At 48.4% G+C, this 21282-nt stretch overlaps 1 protein-coding gene and 1 pseudogene across 1 annotated transcript; one reads left to right on the top strand and one right to left on the bottom strand.

Annotated features, from left to right (window-relative positions):
• The first annotated feature begins 250 nt into the window (after window positions 1–250).
• LOC137095573 (uncharacterized) lies at window positions 251–846 on the top strand. The gene is made up of 2 exons (XM_067462354.1): window positions 251–266; window positions 422–846. The coding sequence occupies exons 1-2, from the start codon at window positions 251–253 to the stop codon at window positions 844–846; spliced, it is 441 nt and encodes a 146-aa protein (XP_067318455.1).
• A 19761-nt stretch (window positions 847–20607) lies between these two features.
• On the bottom strand, window positions 20608–20726 carry LOC137095733 (5S ribosomal RNA; annotated as a pseudogene).
• Window positions 20727–21282: the final 556 nt, after the last annotated feature.

The raw sequence follows: 21282 nt of genomic DNA, 5'->3' as shown, positions 1-21282 counted from the left end.
GCTTCACCATACAACACCTCAGTTTTGCCCGTTCATAAGGCCAATTTGGACAAATTTCATTTTGTGCAAGATCTTAGAGCCATAAATGCCATAGTAGTTGACATACATCCTGTGGTGCCAAATCCTTATACTCTCCTATCTACTATTCCTCCTTCCTACTCATGCTTTACTGTCTTGGATCTTAAAGATGCATTTTTCTCAATGCCTCTCCATGCAGATAGCCAGGAAATCTTTGCCTTTGAGTGGGAGCATGTGGGCTCAGCCAGGCGGGTGCAGCTTTGCTAGCAGGTCTTGCCACAAGGGTTCACTTGTTCTCCGGCGGTCTTCAGTCAAAGCCTTGCCTCAGAGTTGGAGAAATGGCCAGATCGTGACTAGGGGGTCCTGCTGCAGTATATTGCCGACCTACTTCTTTGCTGTGAAGACAAGGACACCTGTGAGCAACTTACCATCAGTCTTCTCAACTTCCTGGATAAGGCTGGGTTCAAGGTCTCCAAGAAGAAGGCCCAGATCTGCAAGGACACTGTAAGGTACCTGGGATTTGATGTTTCCCAAGGACAGAGGGCACTGGGACCAGAGACGAAGGAAGCCATCTGCAGGGTCTGGGAGCCAAAGACCAAGAAGCAGCTGAGAGGCTTTTTGGGGATGGCGGGCTTCTGTAGAATATGGCTGCCAAACTTCGGACCGCTTGCCAGGTCCCTCTACGAGGCAACATCTGGGCCAGAGACTTTCCTTGTTTGGTCTGCAGAGTGCAGGACTGCCTTTGAAACCATCAAAAAGGCCCTCATGTCTGCCCCTGCCCTTGGGCTCCCAGACATGACCAAGCCCTTCTACCTTCGACGTCTGTGAACGTCGGGGGGGGGGGGGGAGGGGTGGCTGCAGGTGTGTTGATCCAGCCTTTGGGTAACACCAAGAGGCCAGTTGCTTACTTTTCCAAGTGTCTGGACCCCACCAGTCTGGGGTGGCCTGCCTACCTGAGAGCTGTGGCTGCCACAGCCATGGTAGCTGAAGAGGCCAGGTAGCTGACATTGGGCCAGCCTATGACTATCTACGTGCCCCATAGCGTCCTGGCTGTCCTGGATGCCAAAGGGACCAACTGGCTGTCTGCAGGCCGGCTCACTCGCTACCAGGCCCTCCTCATCAACCAGGGAGACCTAACATTGGCCACCACCAACTGCCTCAACCCTGCCACCCTGATGCCCATTGAGGACTCGGAGGGAGATGACTAGGAGCCCCATGACTGCATTGCCACCATTGAGGAAGTCTACTCCAGCCAGCCGGATCTCAAGGACCAGCCCCTTCCAGATGCAGAGCTAGAGTACTTCATAGACGGCAGCAGCAGCGTCTACCATGGGGAGAGGAGAGCATGATATGCGGTAGTCACTCTATGAGACACCATAGAGGCAGAGCCACTTTTCCCCGGCACCTCTGCCTAGAAGGCGGAGCTCATCGCCCTCACCAGAGCCTTGGAGCTGGCTGAGAGAAAGACTGTCAACATCTACACAGACTCTAAGTTTGCTTTTAATGTGCTTCATGCCCAGGGAGCCATTTGGAAGGAAAAAGAGCAGCTGGCAGCCCTGTCAAACATCAGGCTGAGATCCTAAAACTCTTGGAGGCTGTTTGCAAGCCAGCTGCAGTTACTGTCATCCACTGCAGAGGGCACCAGACAGGGGACCAGGACACTGCTAAGGGGAATCAAAGGGCAGATGCCGCTGCCAAGGGAGCTGCCAACCGAGAGCCCACCTTCCAGGGGCCCCTCATCCCAGATACCAACGTGATGACCCTCCCTGTGTATGGAGCTATGGGCGATGAGTTTGCCAAGAGGGAGGGTCTAAAACAGTAAGAAGGTTGGTGGAAGGATGGTCAGGGCTGTCTGCTGCTGACTGATCCCCTTATGCGTGAAGTGGCCCTCCGCCCCCACAAGAGCACCCATTGGGGTCATGATGCCATGCTGGAGCATCTCAGGACTTTCTTCACCGGTCCACACATGGCCCAGCAGTCCATCTGGGCCTGCAGGTTATACCTCCTGTGTCTGAAGAACAACCCTAAGATCTGGAGGAGGCTAGAAGTGGGGCATCTCAAGACAGGACTGCAACCAGGAAAGTGTGGCAGGTGGACTTTTGCTGAGCTGCCATCCAGTAAGAGGTACAAGTACTTGCTGGTGTTTGTGGACTGTTACAGTGGATAGCCAAAAGCATTTCCCTGTTACACCTGCACAGCCAAGGAAGTAAGCCAGGCCCTCCTCAACCACATCATCCCTTGCTTCGGATTGCCCATCTGTATCTCCTCAGACAACGGAGCTTCTTTCATCTCCAAGACTACCCAGCAGGTGGCCCAGCCCCTCCAGATCAAGGGGGACTTGCACACCAGCTGGCATCCTGAAGCAAGTGGCAAGGTTGAGAGGATGAACCAAACCATCAAGAGACAGTTGGCTAAGATCTGTCAGCAGGCGAACTTGCCTTGGCCTGATGCCCTCCTGCTTGTTCTCACTAGGGTTAGAGCAGCTCCTTGGGATGGGTTAAAGTTGAGTCCTTTTGAAATTCTTTATGGTAGGTCTTTTCCCTCTTCACAGGTCCCTCTGAAGACTGAACATCTACATGAAGTCTGGTCTGATAGTATTAGGGATAGGATGTCTTCCCTCACTTCCACTCCTTCTTCTTTGAACAGGTATCTGCTCTCTCAACTTCCTGTCATCTTGGATGCCCCTGTCTACGACTTCTCCATTGGAGATTGGGTCTTCGTGCGGACGTGGCGACCAGAACCCTTATCTGAGAAGTGGGTCGGGCCCCATCAGATCTTCCTGACTACTCACACAGCAGCCAAGGTATCTGGCATCAAAGTTTGGGTCCATCATTCCAGATTGAAGCGAGCACCAGAACCAGAACCTGAGTCAGCTGAGGAAGGCAAAGACGAGGATCAGTGGACTGTTGAGCTGGGAGAGGACCTGCGGTTGCTGTTCCGGAAAGTACCACAGCAGGACCCCCCCCCCCCATGGACCAGCCCAACCCACCACCTTCTGGGCCCCCCGGAGAGAAGGAACATTGTCCACCAGGCCAGAGACCCTCTTCTAATCTTCCCTCCTAATTTGAAGTCTCTAGCACCATGGGAACCCACTTTTCCACCACTTCCAGAGTTTTGACAGCTCATTTGACAGCTGTCAAAGTGCCTCCACCTGATTTTGACAGCGCGCTCTGAGCCACTCTCTGCTTTCGATTTCCACTGAGGCCCCGTCAAGTGCGAGCACAGCAGAGCTATCCTTTCAGAACCATTTTGAACTGTGAGTCTATTTATTCTTATATTATTACCTGAGCGGAGCTGTCCATCAGCACCACGCAACTCCAGTATGCTTTTCCCTGTCTTTTTCTGCCTGCTATCCCTAACACAGTACACCGTAGGAAGCTCTGTACTATACGAATGGCTTTCAACAAAAAACAATTTCTGGCAACAACTGGCATCCAGGGTCCTTAATGTTTCTGACTTCTGTCTATCAAGCGGGATCACTGCCACAGATCTGTTTTCCACGTTTGATATGTGTTCCAGAATCTCTGGAAATTTTTAGAAATTATACTATTTTCCAAGCAATTCCTTCAAAATCGATGTCATACAGAGATCTTTCTGTATGGGGAAGGGCTGCCAGGGAAAGGGAGCCCAGCATGGTGGCTATCAAATTGGCCCACAGCCCTCATGCTTCCCATTGCTTTCAAATACCCACTTGTACAGGAAAGTGTCAAATATTACCCAAGGACAATTAACTAAATTGTACATCTATTGAAATGCTGCCCTATATGAATGTCCATTTGGTCTTGCCCTCAGGGTTGTTTTTCCTGTGTGGGCAGACAGCCTATAGTTATCTACCAGCCAATTCATCCTTGGGAAATTGTGCTCTGGGCAGGCTGTCTCTTTTTATGCTTTCCAAAGATGACTAGAGATGGCACACTCTTTGGCTAGGGAGGCAAGGTCCATCCAAAGCATGGACGCAAATTGTGATCCTTCTGTGGTTATTAAAGGCATTCCTCAATTTGTGGCAGCAGTCCTGTTCACCCCTAGGGTGGCAGCTGGCATGAACTACAAGGCCATTAAACATCTAGCCTGCACTCTGGTCAAAAACATCAATTTTACCTCTCAGGCCCTGGCTTCCATGGCTTCAGAGATGCATGAGCAGAGGGAAACTGTGCTAGATAATCATGCTGCCATTGATTTCATGTTGTTAAAGAATCATTATGACTGTGAGAGTGTGTGCCACATGTGTTGTTTTAATCTGACTGACCAGACCTTTGTAGTCAATAAAGCCATAGAGGGTATGAGAGATTTGGCAGCTGGAATACAGGAAACCACTGGCTTTGATCTTAGCTTTTTTTTAAATGAATATTTTTATTTGGAATATGTTGCTCTTTAGATAGAGCGGATAGAAAGAGAAAAGAAAATAGTGGATCAAAAGAAGTCAGAAAATATTGTTTACATGGAAAGGGTGGGAACAATACTATCAGGAAAGTTGGAAGAACATTTAGTGGTAGGGGTGGGGGAGGCGAAGGGGTGAAAGAGGAATGGACAGACTGACGCTCATGACAGGACAAGCGCGAGGATACATAGAGACAAACATGGAATAAAAAGGAGGGGCATACACATTTATGACAGTAACAACAACAATTACAACAACGACATTAACAACTGTGACAACAACAGTGAACAAGGGTGTCCGTTAAAATACTTTCAGGAGTTGCCGCGCAGGAACTTGAGATAACAATGAGTTAATCTCCTTGTCGTCTTTTTCTTATATAGCTCACTCGTCGGTTTCTTATTGATTATCCTTTGAGGTTCTTCATTGCGCATTAGTGATATAGATTTCCTTATTTAGCCCTCTAATATATTCCAGAAAGTTTCCCCAATCTGTTTTAGGCGGTTTCGTTATGCTACGTGATATTTTTTGGGTTAGAATGTCCATGTTCATAATGTCCCAAACTTTTAGGAGCCATTGCTCCAGTGTTGGGGTTTCTTTAGCTTTCCAATTTTTAGCTAATACTAATCTAGCCGCTGTGGTGAAATAAAAGAATAATTTTTCTGAATTTTTATCTTTAATGGTGTCTATAATTCCTAATAACATTGCCTCTGGCTTGAATTCTATTTTTTCTTTTAGTATTGTTCCAATCATTTTATAAATTTCATGCCAGAAGTTCTTTATCTTTTTACACTTCCACCACATATGAAAGTAGTTGCCTTTACACTTTTCGCATTTCCAGCACATACCACTGATTTTGCCTTTGCTGAACTTGGATATCTTATCGGGAGTGAGGTACCATCTGTAGAATGTTTTATACCAGTTCTCCTTCAGTTCGGATGCATAGGTATATTTTATTTTATTACACCAGACTTCCTCCCACTCGGCCATGTTTATGGATCTGCCTATATCTTTAGACCACTTAACCATATTTACTTTTACCTGCTCCAGTTCTGTTGCCCATATTAGCAGTTGTTGGTATACTCTCTTTATTAGTTTGTTTTCTGTTTTGATTATTTTGTCCCAGAAAGTTTCCTTTAGCTGGAATCCCACTTTGGCGTCTATTTTATAATTTTCTGATATCTGTTGGTATTGGAACCAGGAGATAGTTTTGGTCGATTTGTTTCAACTGAACTGTCTAAATGCATGAAACTAACCATCTCCAGGCCGCAGGAGACTGCAGGCCTGCCCAGGATGCCTTTCTGCTGTTCTGGGGAGGCCGAATCTGCGTTTTTCCAACCGCGAATACTGAGTCTCCCCTATTGGGCCCCAGTATCCGCCTGATGGTGAATCATCTCAATTTTGATGGTATATATTTTCCTAGCTTAATTCTATCCCTATCTGCTATCTCACTTTTTGCATTTCGGACTTCTACACTTGGGAAATAATCATTTAATTTTTAAGAATATATTTTGCAAGAAACAGCTGATTGTCTAAAAGCCGGCTCCGTTGCTTCCGTTCTGCTGCGCTCCGCCATTTCATTGCCTCCGCCAGACCCCTGCCCCTGAAGACTTGGTGTGGCTATCCCATGAGGCTCACGGGGAAGAGCCTGGCCTGGAGGTCCCAGCCCTTGGAGGGAGTTATAGTTTCTCAAGGACAAAAAACCAATTTGTTCTTGGCATTGCAGGAATCCATCCTTTGGCTCAGTGGAAATAATTAGACATCTTTTTGAGACTTTTGGATTTTCTTCAATTCATTTTTTTTCTTGGCTCCTCTGAACTCATTCCCTACATATGAATTGCCCCACCTGAATCATGGGCTCATGTCTTAATAAAGTTATAATAATCAATTCCTCTGGCGGGTGGGGGGGGGGGGAGGTTGATATGAATTCCTCTGGATTCCTGTTTCTTTTCCCATGTATTTTTTCTTGGCATCCAACCCCTCGCCCCTTCATCGTGAGGGGAGCACATCAAGGAAGTGGCCAGCTGTTGGAGGGGCAATCAGAGGCAACAAAAGAAACCCATATCAACACCATGGACTCTGGTATGAACAATAGGACTTGGACTTCCTATTTGATTTCAAAGTAGAGCCATCAGGCTGGAATTTCCTTTTGCCAACTTTTTGGTCATTTCACAATAGGGGCGAGACATCCCTCAGGTGGTCGCCTTCCCAATTTTTGTTTACTTCATTCAAAACCAGACATTTGCCAAGCCTCTCTTTTTTGGCTTATCTGATTTATTTATTTGGTTTACTTTTACCCCGCCCTTCTCACCCCGAAGGGGACTCAGGGCGGCTTACACATCCAAGGCACAATTCGATGCCCATAGCATACATCAATAATAAGCAATAAAACAAAATAACAAATTAGCAAACAACAACAACAATACATTGCATCTAAACCCGTTAAAACCAATAAAACCAATAAAATTTCATACAAACTGATACAAACCGCTTCTTCCTTCTTGCCAGTCAGTGTTCGCTATCTCATGGTTCAGAGTTTTCTTCCACATTTATCAGTCCACATATATCAGTCCTGCCGATCCTAATTGCCTGGTTGTCCTATCTAGTTAGCAGATTGCCCGAAGGCCTGGTCCCACAACCACGTCTTTGCCTTTCTCCTAAAGGACAGGAGTGATGTCGATGCCCTGATATCCACTGGGAGTGAGTTCCACAGGTGGGGGGCCACCACTGAGAAGGCCCTGCTCCTCGTCCCCACCAGCCTTGCTTAGGAAAGCGGTGGAGTCGAGAGCAGGCCCCCCTCAGATGATCTTAAATTCCGTGGTGGGACGTAGAGGGAGATACGTTCGGACAGATACACTGGACCGGAACCGTACAGGGTTTTGTAGGTCAAGACCAGCACCTTGAATTGGGCTCGGAACTGAACCGGCAGCCAGTGGAGCTGACACAGCAGAGGGGTGGTGTGCTCTCTGTATGTCGCCCCAGTGAGCAGCCTGACTGCCGCTCGCTGGACCAGTTGAAGTTTCCGAACCGTCTTCATGGGCAACCCCACGTAGAGCGCGTTGCAGTAGTCTATTCGGGATGTAACAAGAGCGTGGACCACTGTGGCCAGATCAGACTTCCCAAGGAACGGGCGCAACTGGTGCACAAGTTTAAATTGTGCAAAAGCTCTCCCGGCCACCGCTGAGACCTGGGGTTCCAGGCTCAGCGATGAGTCCAGGATCACTCCCAAGCTGCGAACCTGCGTCTTCAGGGGGAGTGTAACCCCATCTAACACAGGCTGTAACCCTATTCCCTGTTCGGCCTTACGACTGACCAATAGGGCCTCTGTCTTGTCTGGATTCAATTTCAATTTGTTAGCCCTCATCCAGTCCGATACAGCAGCCAAACACCGATTCAAGGCCTGGACAGCCTCCTTAGTAGCAGGTGAGAAGGAGTGACAGATCTGGACATCATCTGCATAGAGATAACATCTCAGTCCGAAACTCCGAATGATCTCCCCCAGTGGCTTCATGTAGATGTTAAACAACATTGGGGACAGAATTGAACCCTGTGGGACTCCACATGACAACGGCTGTGGGGCCGAACAGGTGTCACCCAGTAACACCTTCTGGGACCGTCCCTCAAGAAAGGACCGGAGCCACTGCAAAGCAGTACCCCCAAGTCCCATATCTCTGAGGCGTCCCAGAAGGATACCGTAGTCAACAGTATCGAAGGCCGCTGAGAGGTCCAGCAGAACTAACAGGGACACAGTCCCCCTGTCCAGCTCCCTGCGCAGATCATCTACCAAGGCGACCAAGGCTGTTTCCGTTCCATGTCCCGGTCTAAAGCCAGACTGTGCCGGATCTAGATAATCAGTGTCTACCAGAAATCCCTGGAGCTGTGTCGCCACCACACGTTCCATGACTTTGCCGAAGTAGGGGAGATTGGAAACTGGCCGATAGTTGTCTAATTGAGTGGGGTCCAGTGATGGTTTTTTCAACAGCGGTTTGATAATAGCTTGTTTCAAGCTTGCTGGAATTTTGCCCTCCTGCAAGGAGGCATTAACCACCACCTTCACCCACTCTGCCAAACCCCCTCTGGCTTCCTTTATCAGCCAGGATGGGCAGGGGTCTAGGATGCATGTGGTAGGTCGCACCTCTCCAAGGATCCTGTCCACATCCTCAAGCTGAACCAATTGAAATGAATCCAACGAAACCGGACAAGCAGATGCTCTCGTTATATCCTCAGAGACTGCATTTAAAGTGACGTCGAATCCAGACCGAATCAGCGCAATTTTATCAGCGAAAAACCGAGCAAATGCTTCACAGCGAGCTCCTGAGCTGTCAGGGATCTCGCTTTCCGGCGGATTTAACAGACTCCTGACAGCCCGAAAGAGCTCAGCTGGACGGTTCTTCGCCGATGCAATATTGGCCGCAAAGGATGTTTTTTGTGCTGCCTCTATTGCCACACCATAGGACCTTAAGAAAGCATTCAGGTGTGTTTGGGCTGATTTAGTCGGATTCCGGCGCCACACGCGCTCTAGCCACCTCTTCTTTCGCTTCATAGCTGCAAGCTCCTCAGTGAACCAAGGGGCATGACTAGCCCAGTTATTCGAGAGGGGGCGTTCCGGAGCGATTGTATCGATTGCCCTAGTCATCTCAGAATTCCAGCGAGAGACCAAGGCATCGACAGAATCGCCAGCCAGGGAAGTGGGAAGCTCCCCAAGAGCCGTCAGGAATCCGTTTGGATCCATAAGTCTCCTGGGGCGGACCATTTTAATGGGTCCACCACCCCTGTGGAGGTTGGGGGGTACAGTAAGTCTAAACCTAATCAGGAAGTGATCGGTCCATGGCAACGGAGCGATGGTCAACTCCTCCGCCCTGACCCTGTCACCCTATCCCTGGGTAAAGACCAAATCCAATGTGTGTCCGGCCATATGGGTGGGACCAGATACTAGTTGGGACAGGCCCATGGTTGCCATGGCGGCCATAAAGTCCTGAGCTGCACCTGAAAGTGAGGCCTCGGCATGGATGTTAAAATCCCCCAGGACTAAAAGCCGCTGAGAACAGCAAGAGCCTGAGCTGCGCCTGATGAAATCCAAATCCAAGGGAATCTAAGGTGACCCTTCCCTCGCGACCCTCCCAAACTCAAAGAGGGAGATCCGGAGTAGTCAGGGATCTCGAAAGAGGTCCTGGTGGTCCGGAGGAACCCAGGAGAAGGGAGAAGGAAAAGCAGAGGGGGAAGAAGAGGTGAGCGCCGCCATTACATCGCGGCTAGCTCCCTCAAGTTTTTAAGACCTTATGAACTCACCGGAGTACCAAAGCTGCAGGGGCTCTCTGTGGATACTGGTAGGGAGTGAGCTGGCTTCCTGACCGGCGCTGCCGTCCCCTGCCGTTCCCCCAGGTCATCGGGAGAAGGCAGACCGTGATTTGCAACATCGCCGTGGCCGCCATTGCTGCCGGAGGGCTGACGAGCCGGCTGAGTTGCTGCCACGAAGACGCCGCTCCGCCGCTGGGGTTGGGGCTCGGCGGGCCCCCTGTGGTGACTCCCGGCTCTCTTTGCCCCCCCCCCCCCGTGACTCTCGTGGCTCCCTGGCCCCCCATGGTTCCATCTGGGGCGAAGAGCTGGGCAAGCAAACAAGGAGGCCTATCGGACGCCTCCCTCCTTCTGCCCTTCCCCCGCCGGTAGGCCCGGCCACGCTGCGGGGGTGCTGCTCCATCTACCCCCGCAGCATTGGGGTGGGGCCTGAAGCACCCAGCAAGCCTTATAGGCCTCACAAAGAGCCTATTTGAGTTGTGGGGGCCGAGGCGCCCAGTGGACCCGCGATCTAGAGATCATCGGGCCTACCAGTAGGCCCAGCTGCTTGGTGCTGCTCCATCTGGCTCCTGTTTGCACCGAGTGTGGGAGGGACGAAGCACTCAGCAGGCCTTCTTTCTATCGGGCCTTTTTTTCCATCATCGGGACTCCTTTCCATCAGTGGGCCCGGCTGATTGGCCACACCAACTGGAAGGCCCAATTATTACAGGGCCCAGTGATGGTAGCAGGAAGACCAGGATAAAATAATCAAGGACCATTACAAATCCCTTCAAGGATTATAGGCTGGGCATCGCATCCATTAATTCATCCCAACTGGAATAGCGTCAGCCAATCATTTGTCAGCCGGGCGGAGGGTGGAAGCGGGAATTTTGAACTTTCAAACCTGTAAATTCCTATAAAAATGCCTCTGATCTCTGTACGTTGGTATGTTTCGTAGGCGAATTATTGCTACATCGCATCCTTTTCAACTGAATCGCTAATAAAAACACCTCAGTGCCGCTTCTTCGACTTTGGTGAACTTTATTCTGAATTTTTAATCCTAATAAAATTGCTGAAATCAGGCTTCTCTGGCTCGCCAATGTGACAAACCCTCCTTGGTGGGGTCTTAGGGTCTCTACTCCTGAGGAAGACCCTGCTAAGGCTCCTGCTAAGGCTCCTATTGGCTTCAATGTATCTTCTCAGCCTTCTCTTCCAAAGGCTAAACATGACCAGTTCTTTAAGCCGCTCCTCATAGAGCTTGTTCTCTAGACCCTGATCATTTTAGTTGCCCTCCTTTGGACACATTCCAGCTTATCAACATCTCCCTTCAGTTGTGGTTTCCAAGTCACTCGTTCTTTTGTTCCTTGTGGTCTCTTCTCCCAAACATTTCCTTCTTCCTCTCCTTTGAGCACAAAGCCCTGTTCGATCATCAGCAGAATTGCCGTTTTAGGCTTCCAGGACATTAAGACAGCATCAATCTGCTATCAACAGTCCTCTCTGTGGTTCTCTTCTAGCCAGCAATTCCTGCTTTGCTTCCAGATCTTTCTGCAAAACACTTTGCAGTGCCTTTTCAAAGGAACAGTGATCTATCTCCTCTTTCCAATTGATTAAAGAAGTTGTTGTTGTTGTTATTATTATTATTATTATTATTATTATTTCAAACTGACCTCCACAGACCTCACAGAGGAGAGGAAGGGAGAAGGAAGCTTACCTCCTTTGTTAAGCTCAAGAGGCGCCAAACTGTATTAATCCCACAGTGTAGATCTGCCTTCTGACATCCTTTCCTTCTTTCTTGGGGTCTCTTTGCTTAAATTTCCTCTTTTCTTCCTACTGCTTGCCAATGCTTGGTATGTGTGTGTATACACATAGACACATTCACATTTATATTGGTTTGATGTGCCTTCAATCTCTCCTTTTTATTTCCTTTGCAGCACCCTTGGGACTAACAGAAAGAAAAAGGCATTTCTAGCATACGTCTTTATCCGATGTGAGGAATATATCTTTTTCTCAATCTCAAAGGATTTCTTGTTATCTTTTTATCCTGACACGCTAACACAGCACATTTTTCTTTGCTGTCTTTGAGTGAACTTTGGCTCAGAGTTTTCTTCTCCAGAGGAGATACACTGCTTCCTTCTTCTTAGTCTGAGAGAATGAGACTTGTTCCATTGACCATACATTGGTTTATATGGCAGACGGATTTGAACCCAGGTGAACCCCTACAACATGCTATCTCTCATTGGCTGGATTTCTCTGGAGGGGGTTGCTTCCATTGTCCTTCTTCTGAGGCTGAATGTGACTTGTTCAAAGTCAGCATGGGTTCCCATGTCTGTACAGGAATTTAAACCTTCATTACTTTGCACGTGTTTATGCCTTCAAGTCACTGGTCAACTTATGTAGAGACCCCATGAATTTTCTTTAGGGTTTTCTTAGGCAAGGAAGCACTCAGAGGTGGTTTTGCCTCCAAAATAGAGCTTGGTGGGCTCCCATCCAAGTCCTAACCAAGCCTGACCCTGATTTGCATTCAAGATCAGAGGCAATCGGGTGCCATAATAATAATAATAATAATAATAATAATAATAATAATAATCTGGCGGTCCCAGTGGTGATTGGCACACTGGGTGCAGTGATAGCATGCTCATAGGATTCCCTGAATGCCTCATAAGCTGATCTCGATGCTCTGTCACGGAGTTCTCACCACACGCCCTCCAGCTGTCTCTTTTCCCGCTTCATCAATCGAAGTTCCTCGGTGAACCAAGGAGACCAATTTCGGCGGGGTCTGAGAGGGCATCTAGGGGCGATCTCGTCGAGTGCATTGGATAGCCTGATGTTCCATGTGTCCACCTGCACATCGATCGAGTCGCTGGCAGGCTCCAGATCCCTCAGAGCATTCCGGAACCTACTGGGTTCCATAAGTCTCCTTGGGCGAGCCCAAATTGGCTCGGCGCCCTGGCAGCGTGGGTAGGCATGCTCCAACCGGACTCTCAGGGCGCAGTGATCTGACCATGGAACCTCTATTGTGGAGGCTTGGGTCACTTGAATTCCTGCGCTGAAAATCAAATCTAACGTGTGCCCCGCCTGATGCGTGGGTCCAGTAGTACAGAGGGAGAGTCCTAGTGTCTCCATGGTAGACACTAGGTTGACAGCCGCTAATGAACAAGAGTTAGCATCAGCGTGGATATTGAAATCCCCCAAGACGATAAGTCTGGGGAACCTCAGGGACCACTCCGACACAGTCTCAAGCAACTGGGATAGGCTGTCCGCTGGTGCGCTGGGCGCACGGTACACCAGCAGAAAGGCTATGCTCTCACAAGAATCCCACACCAGGCCAACACTTTCAATGCCAGAGATGCTCAGCACAGGAACTGCCCTAAGAGAAAAAGTTTCTCGGGCGAGCATAGCCACCCCCCCCCCCTGCCTCCCAGTCCGCATCTGGTGAGTGATTGCATAACCTGGAGATGTTATTTCCTGGAGTAGGATCTCATCCCCCTCTTGGATCCAAGTTTCTGTAATACACACTAGGTCAGCTCCCTGATCATTAAGAAAGTCCCTGATGGTAGCAGTTTTGTTCCTTATGGACCTAGCATTCACTAACACCAGAGTAGGAGGGGAGGAAACTGGTTGCCTGTCACAGATGTACCTGGGGATAGGCCGCAGGTTAGAGGGGGGCCGAGTCTCCCGCCGACTCAACCTCCCTCTAGTATTCGGCCTGCGCCTACCGCCGTACCTCCCCCTCCCAGAGATCGTAGGAATCCCCATGCATAGACCTACTTCTCTTGGGGGCTCTGCAGCACAGATTAGGTGCCCAGTGTTTGACTGGCCATCTGAAAAGGGGATGGGGCATGACCAATTAACAAGTGGTCATAGGTGGGGCCCTCAGAGTGGTGAGGAGCAGGTGTAAAGGCCAAAGCACCCGGCCAGCATTGTGGGTGGGGGGATAATCTAGAAGATGTCAGATCCAGATTCCCTTGAGAGTGCTGGAATGGGTTCTTAACTCCCGTAGACTGGGAAAACACTCTCTCTTTTATGCCCACAGTTCTTATATTTGAGTCCCAGGCTCTGGTTTCTTGGGGGTGTACTCTCTCCTCCATATTTACAGATCTGGAGCTACCTGGGGGAGCGTGGGCCAATTTGTGGGAGGGGGCAGTAGCTGTAGATCTTGTCCGGTTGCCAAATCCGACTCCCCAGAAGATTCTAGTTTTAAATTTCTTTTGATGACAGCCACGTCTCTGGGACCTATGTTTCAGAGGTCTGCCAGTTCCTATCGCTGTACATCTGTCCATGTCTGGGGCTTCCGGCCCTCCAGAGGCCACCGTCGTCTGTCCTGGCCTGCAGTCAATCCAGCACTCTGCAAGGCGCTAGAAGCTCCCTCCGCCAGCAAAATAGTTTGCTCTGGCCTTTCATCAGAGATCCGGTGCATATCATGGTGGCGTTTCCATCTCTGATCAAGATAACCCGCGCACCTGCGCCGTAACTTCTTGGGAGTTGGAGAGGAAAATAGAAGCTCACCAACAGTGGCCCCAAGATCAGTCGCCATCTTCGGAGCTTGCCTCTTTGATAGAGAGAGGCAGCGACGTCGCTGGGGGCTTCCACAAAAGGGGGACACTAAGGGAGAGACAGGCACCCGTCTAAGGATCTCTGTCACATTCAATGCCTCCACTTCAGGCCGAGAGGGCCAATCCTTTTCCTGATTGGTGGTCCCCGGAGCTCCCCGCCCAGACCAAGGGCATGGGTAGGACAATCCGAGATCGAGAGGGCAAAAACCATCGAACAAGCAGCCATGAGAAGCAGACTCCAGAATCCCCCCTTTGGCATCGAGGACGCATCCTGGCTCATCCCGGGACTCTCAAATGGCTCTCCATTTATCAGGGAAGCTCTTTGCACAGTTAAGGGAGACTTCTTGGGATGGTCCCGGTTTTGATCCCAAGCTAGGTCTCTGGCATTTTCAGGGTCAAGGTCCAAAGACTTGCAGGTGGTCCTCCCTTGTGTGTAATCTAGGGGCTGAGCTAATGGATGATTCAGTCAGCAAAGCAGCCTCCCAAACTGATTAAGCCGATCAGCTAGGTGGTTGTATTCTGCAAACAACAGGCTCACCAGTCTTGGGTCCAGTCTTGCACCCTCTTGGCCGGGTCCCTGATCGTCCAAACAATTTAAGCAGTCTGGCCCCTTCGGATTTTCTTCCTGGGGTTTGGATGAATCCAAAATCGCATTCAGAGCCAGGAACCCCACAGGGCTGTTTGTGGTTCCCTCATGGCAATCCATGGAGGTGAAGTTGTAATTTATTTATTTATTTATTTATTTGAGCTCTCTCTGATCTTGACTGAGAGAGGGAGTACTCTGACCGCGTTGTAATAGATGGTCTAGAAGGGAGCGTTCTAACCTTGTTGTAATGGCAGCCACACTCTAACCCTCTAATCTTCCCTCCCGCGAATCTTACTCACAAAGAGCAATTAAACTCAGTTGTAAATCTTCTCCGGGGAACAGTTTGGCTCAGATGTAAATCTTTCTCACAGAGAGCAATTAGCTAAGTTGGCTAAGTTGTAAATCTTTTCTCCGGTGAGCTTCTTCTCCGGAGCTCTGCAGAGTTGCTGCTACTCTGTCGCCATCTTAATATGAAACTGCATTGAACTGGATTACATGAGACTTTACTGCAATATAATCCGATTCAATGCCATCTGCATTCTGGAACGATATTATATGGCAGTGTAGATCCTGGCTGTTTTTCTTTTATCCAGGGTTTAGAGGAAAAGACACAAGAACCTGGAATTTACTAAATATAGCAACAACAACAACAACAACAACAACAACAACAACAACTGTAATGCGCTCTACGTGGGGCTGCCCTTGAAAACGGTTCGGAAACTCCCATTATCCCACCCAGCCAGCATAGTGGGCGATTGGAAAGATTCTGGGATATGGAGTTTGTGAAAGCTATTTCCCCCAAGCTCTGATTTCATCAATGTGCCTGCCTTGCCAATAAAGACAAGGGGGAAGTTGGGAAGGAGTAAGGCTTTGCATCTCTTGGGGAAAATCTGAATCATCGCATATTGGCCCAGCTGTCGGAGAGGCTTTTCAAAAGAAAGGCAAATGTGCTTGTTTCCCGCATTGTGACCATGCACTACTCAGAATCCCCTTTCTACATCCATCACTCTCTTCCTATGGGGCCTGATTCCTTCCCCTCTTTTCTATTTGGGATTCAGCAGGTGAGAAACTCCCTAGCTTGAGAAGAAAACTTTTGTGGTCCTTGCAGATGCCCATGACACAGAGATGCCCTTTCTCAGCAAGTACAAGACCTCTCTAAGACCACAAGAGGGTGGCACTTCTATGTGTGATTCATGCACAACATACCAGGAAATGGAAAAAAACACAATAGCAAATTGTGTTAGCAAGAACTGGCAATGAATGCAGGATGGGCTGGGTCTGGGGTGTGTCTACACTTTAGAATGAATGCAGTTTGATACCACTTTCACTTCCATGGATCCTGGGATTTTGGATTAAGGCCCTGGCACTGTTTGGCAGCACTCGGCTCAGGTAATAGCAAGCTGTGGCGCCTGCACCTCATACTTTGAGTGTTCCTTTGAGTCACCTTTGTGGCTGCTTTGAGTCACCTTGGTGGAGAGAAAAGCGGAGTACAAATATACATACCACTAACAATAATTAATAACACCATGTAACAAAAATTGAAAAAAAATCTCTTCCATAGAATCATAGAGTTGGAAGAGACCTCGTGGGCCATCCAGTCCAACCCCCCTGCCAAGAAGCAGGAAAATCGCATTCAAAACATCCCTGACAGATAGCCATCCAGTCTCTGTTTAAAAGCTTCCAAAGGAGGAGCCTCCACCACATTCCAGGGCAGAGAGTTCCACAGCTCTCACAGTCAGGAAGTTCTTCCTAGTGTTGATCTAGAGCTGGAATTTAGGGGGTTTTGCCAGGAGGCAGAGACCAATTAGACTCATCAAAGAGTTCTTTTTCCCTGACGAGACAGAGAAGCACCCAATATTTTTCCCTGATCTTCCCAATGAAAGGTCTCACCAAGTTGAAGAAAAGCCATCGAGGTTTATTAGCGATTCAGCTGAAAAGGATGCAGAGCTGCAATCATTCGCCAGCAGAGCATGAAGAGAATACACCAATACAGTCATATTTATAGTAAATTCAAAGTTGCAGAGTTCAAATTGAATGAATTCCCACCCCAGCCACCCTGCCGCCCTCCACCATGACTGGACAATGGGAAAACAGTTGAGAGGCAGCCCTCCCGCCCTTGGCACCTTTGGACCAATCAGGAAGCTCCAGTGGTACATAGGATCCAATGGGGAGACCTCTGCCACCTAGCGGCGACAGCAAATCAAGAGAGAGGGAGGTGGAACCATAGAACACAAAGGAATCTGTGAAAGAGTCTTTAAACAAAGGAAATGCCATGTGGCCTGCGAGACAAAAAGCTCAAGCAGGGCTGACCTATTGTGTTTTGAGTGTTGTGAATTAACATGTGTAAAAATATCCAGATCCTTCCTGGCTGTGAGACAGGAGGATAATGAGGGCAGCCTGGGGTGCATGTTATCAATGGAAGGCAAACCGAAACAGAGGGGAAGATTTTCCCTTATCTTACTTGAAGAGTGACAAGAACTTTGCCAAACAATTCTTACTCTAATGGACCGTCTCTGAAGTTAGAAATAAGAATCCTTTCCTATTATCCATGCAATAGTGTCTTTGGCTGGGGGGTTTCTGTAATCGCTAATGGCTTTTCTTCCTGAAGGCCAGGTGATCCCCTTACATATTTCTTTAGTTGTGCCAGCTGTGAAACCTTATGAAGTGTTTGCCTGAGTTTACTCATGAAACCTTTCCAATGTATCCATCAAGATTTGTGCCTTTTTTGAAGAAACAGTTAAACTTATTATACTGCTGTTAAAATAAACTTGTTACTGTTCTCCTCAAGTCTTGCCTGATACAGTTTCTTCTAAGTGGAACAGCCTGCAATAATAAAGTCAGCCATAAACAGTCCCTTTATAAAATAGTTCCTAGGCTGATATTGATCGTTGTCCGGCTTCTCTCATAGATTAGGTGGCAGTGGGTGTTTTACCACTCGCACCTTCACATTTGGTGGCATTCGATGGCATTAAAAGGTCTTCTTTACAATTGGTGGCAGCAGTTTAATGACTCCTTTATACCGGGGAACAAAAAATGTGATACATAGTGAAATAATAATTCCTCCTCAACAAAAGCCTCAGCCATTCTGATGTCGCTTTGCCACAAATACCCAGACTGTGAAGTGTCAGAGATCCCACAGCACCAATCTCTGGGCCCTTCTCCTAGGCAGCAATTGCTCACTTGCACATTTTTCTGGCACTCTGTGTGTGTGTGTGTGTGCCAGTAATAGGGAAACCCCAGAGGGCATCTAGCTGCTCCCAGGTGCCCTCACCCTCCATTGGTACCAACCAGTATGACATTCTTTCTCTGAAAGGTCCAACCAAGGTTGCTTTGGGGCACCTTTGTCCTCACTGACTTGTGCCAACCCGTGTGCAGTCGGCCATGTGCTTGGCTGCCCAGCCAATGGTAAGCTTCCCTCTTTGGGGGGAAAGTTTCCTTCCCAGCTGCTGTTTCTTGGATGGGTTTCAAGAGGCTGGTAATGGAGGCCCCAAACAGAGGGAGGGAGGAGTGGAAAATCCAGAGCCACTCCCTCCCTGTCAGCACGATAAGCTGCCGCTGTCGCCACAGCAACAACTCCTGGCTGCAGGAGTTGGTGTGCACACAGACCTTAAAAGCACATGTATGCACAAGCAGAAAGGTGCATATCCTCCAGTGCCTGAAGCAGATCTACCCCAGGAAAAGAGAAGAAAGGTGAATAATAATAATAATAATAATAATAATAATAATAATAATAATAATGTTGCAATCCCAGGTGACAGCAGGATTGAAGAGAAACAACTGGAAGAGCTGACACGATATGAGGATTTAAAGATTGAACTGCAAAGATTCTGGCACAAGCCAGTCAAGGTGGTCCCAGTGGTGAATGGCACACAGGGTGCAGTGCCTAAAGACCTTGGCCTGCACTTAAACACAATAGGCACTGACAAAATTACCACCTCCCAGCTGCAGAAAGCCACCTTGCTGGGATCTGCACGCATTATTTGCCGATACATCACACAATCCTAGGAAGTGTCCAGCGTGTGATCCAACACAACATCCAGCACAGTGTCCACTGTAGACTCATCTTGTTGTGTTTCAAACAACAACAACAACAACAACAACAACAACTTTATTTATACCTCACCACCGTCTCCCCGAAGGGACTCGGGGTGGCTAACATGAGGCCAAGCCCGGGCAGTTACAATAAGGAAAAATAAAATACATACAAAACAGACAATAACATAAAGTTTAAATGCTAAACAATAACATGGTAATGCAATAAAAATAATGACAACAATATAATAAAAACAAAATGTAAAATGGTACAAGGATTAAAGAGGAAAAGTGGAAGTACACAAATGTGGGGAGCATCAAGAAGAGGGATAAAAACGTAAGGGGGCATCTACACTGTAGAATTAATGCAGTTTGACCCAACTTGGACTGCCACGGCTCAATGTCAGACTCCTAGGAGCTGTAGTTTGACAAGGGCTTTGGCCTTCTCTTCCCAAAGAAGGCTGGTGGTTCCTCAGCAAACTCCCGGCATTCTGTAGCATTGAGCTATAGTGGCTAAAGTGGTACCAAAACTACATCGATTTGTAGTTGCACAATCCCAGTTGCAAAATCTATTGAGTCGAAAGCTCAGCTAGCTTGGCATTCATTCTCACTCTTTCCTTCCCATTCTCCTCTAAGAATCTCTCCGCTTGACCTTGGCAGCGCTTCTCCGCTCTTCCTATCTCCTATTTGTCCTCTCTGTCCTGCCAGGTTTTGTTTGTCTGGGTGTGTCTGCACCATCTCCATGGCTTTGCATGTGTGTGTATGTGCGCATGCTCAAATGTGGGCCTAGCTCCGGCTCCATGGGTGAGCCTTCCCCTCCCAGACATGGTCGAGCATGTCCCCCCTTCCCAATAAGGGATGGTAACTTATAGTTTTGCAAAGGGCAAGGGTACCAGACTGCACAGTAGGGGTTAAGACTTGGTCAATTTGCCAAAACACTAACAACCATAAGGACCCCACGAGACTTCAGGAACAGCTAGTCCTTGGGGTTTCTGCCTCTCTCTCTCTTGAGAGTTGTAGTTTCCCCAAGGACAAAGGACCTGCTTCGTTCTCAGCTCTGCAAAACTCCATCCTTTGGTTCAGTGGAAACCAACCAATATCTCCCTGTGACTTTGGACTTTCTGCCACATGTTTTGGGCTCGCATTTATTTCAGAAGTTATTTCTTTATTAAATATCTCTGGTGGGTGGAATAGGGACAAGGTTACTGGTATTGAAGTCGAGCATGCCCCCCCCCCAAGGGATGGTAACTTATAGTTCTGCAAAGGACAAAGGTACCAGACTGCACAATAGGGGTTAAGTCTTGGTCAATTTGCCAAGACCTTAACAACAATGAGGACCCCATGAAACTTTGGGAATGGCTAGACCTTAGGGTCTCTGCCTCTCTCTTGAGAGCTGTAGTTTTCCAAGGGCCATGGGACCGGCTTCCATCCCAGTGCTGCAGGGCTTTGTGTCTTGGCCCAGTGGAACTCCATAGACTCCCTTTGGTGGCTTTTTGAATTCTGCTACATTCCTGGACTTCACTCTCTTCAAGGATTTGCTCCCTACCCATGAACTTTCTTCAAGACAACTTATGAATTCATGCTGTGTCCTGATATCATCTGCCTTTTATAATTGGTATTATTAATTTCTCTCTGAATGGGAAGATACCTGCATATGATTTCCCTGTGTATAATTTCTATATTTTTTATGTGTCCTTGTATTCCTGACCCTTTGTCCCTTCTCCCTCCAAAGAAATATGTAAGGGAACCCCCTGTCCTTCAGAAACAAAAGCCTACAGCACCCGGTATTCCCAGGCGGTCTCCCATCCAAGTGCTAACCAGGCCTGACACTGCTTTGCTTCCGAGATCTGACGAGATCGGGCGTGTTCAAGGTGGTATGGCCGTAGGCAAAAGTCATTAGCAATTACTGAAACCTCACGCCAAAGACACACTTGCATGGATAAAAGAAGGAAATTCTTATCTCTAGCATCGGAAATGGCCCACTAGAGTAAAGAATTGTTTGACAAAAGTTTCTGTAAGATAAGGGGAAATCTTCCCCTCTGCTTTTGTTTACTTCCCATTGATAGCAGTAACCTCAGGCTGCCATCATTGTTCTCCTGTCTCACTACCAGGAAGGATCTGGATATTTTTACACATGTTGATTCACAACACTCATGAACACAATAGATCGGCCCTGTTTGAGCTTTCTTTCTCAGGCCACATGGCATTTCCTTTGTTTAAAGACTCCTTCCCCAGATTCCTTTGTGCTCCCTCATCCCGCCTCCCTCTCTCCTGATTTGCTGTTGCCACCAGGTGGGAGAGGTCTCCCCATTGGATCCTATGGACCACTGGAGCTTCCTAATTGGTCCAGAGGCACTGGGGGCAGGAGGGCCACCTCCCAGCTGTTCGCCCATTGCCCAATCATGGTGGGGAACAACAGAGAAGCCCAGGCAGGGAGTTTGAAC

The sequence above is a fragment of the Anolis sagrei genome, chromosome Y (assembly GCF_037176765.1).
Source record: "Anolis sagrei isolate rAnoSag1 chromosome Y, rAnoSag1.mat, whole genome shotgun sequence".
Classification (NCBI taxonomy): Eukaryota; Metazoa; Chordata; class Lepidosauria; order Squamata; family Dactyloidae; genus Anolis; species Anolis sagrei.
The sequence above is the reverse complement of the archived record's forward strand: the minus strand, read 5'-3'. Positions and strand labels throughout refer to the sequence as shown.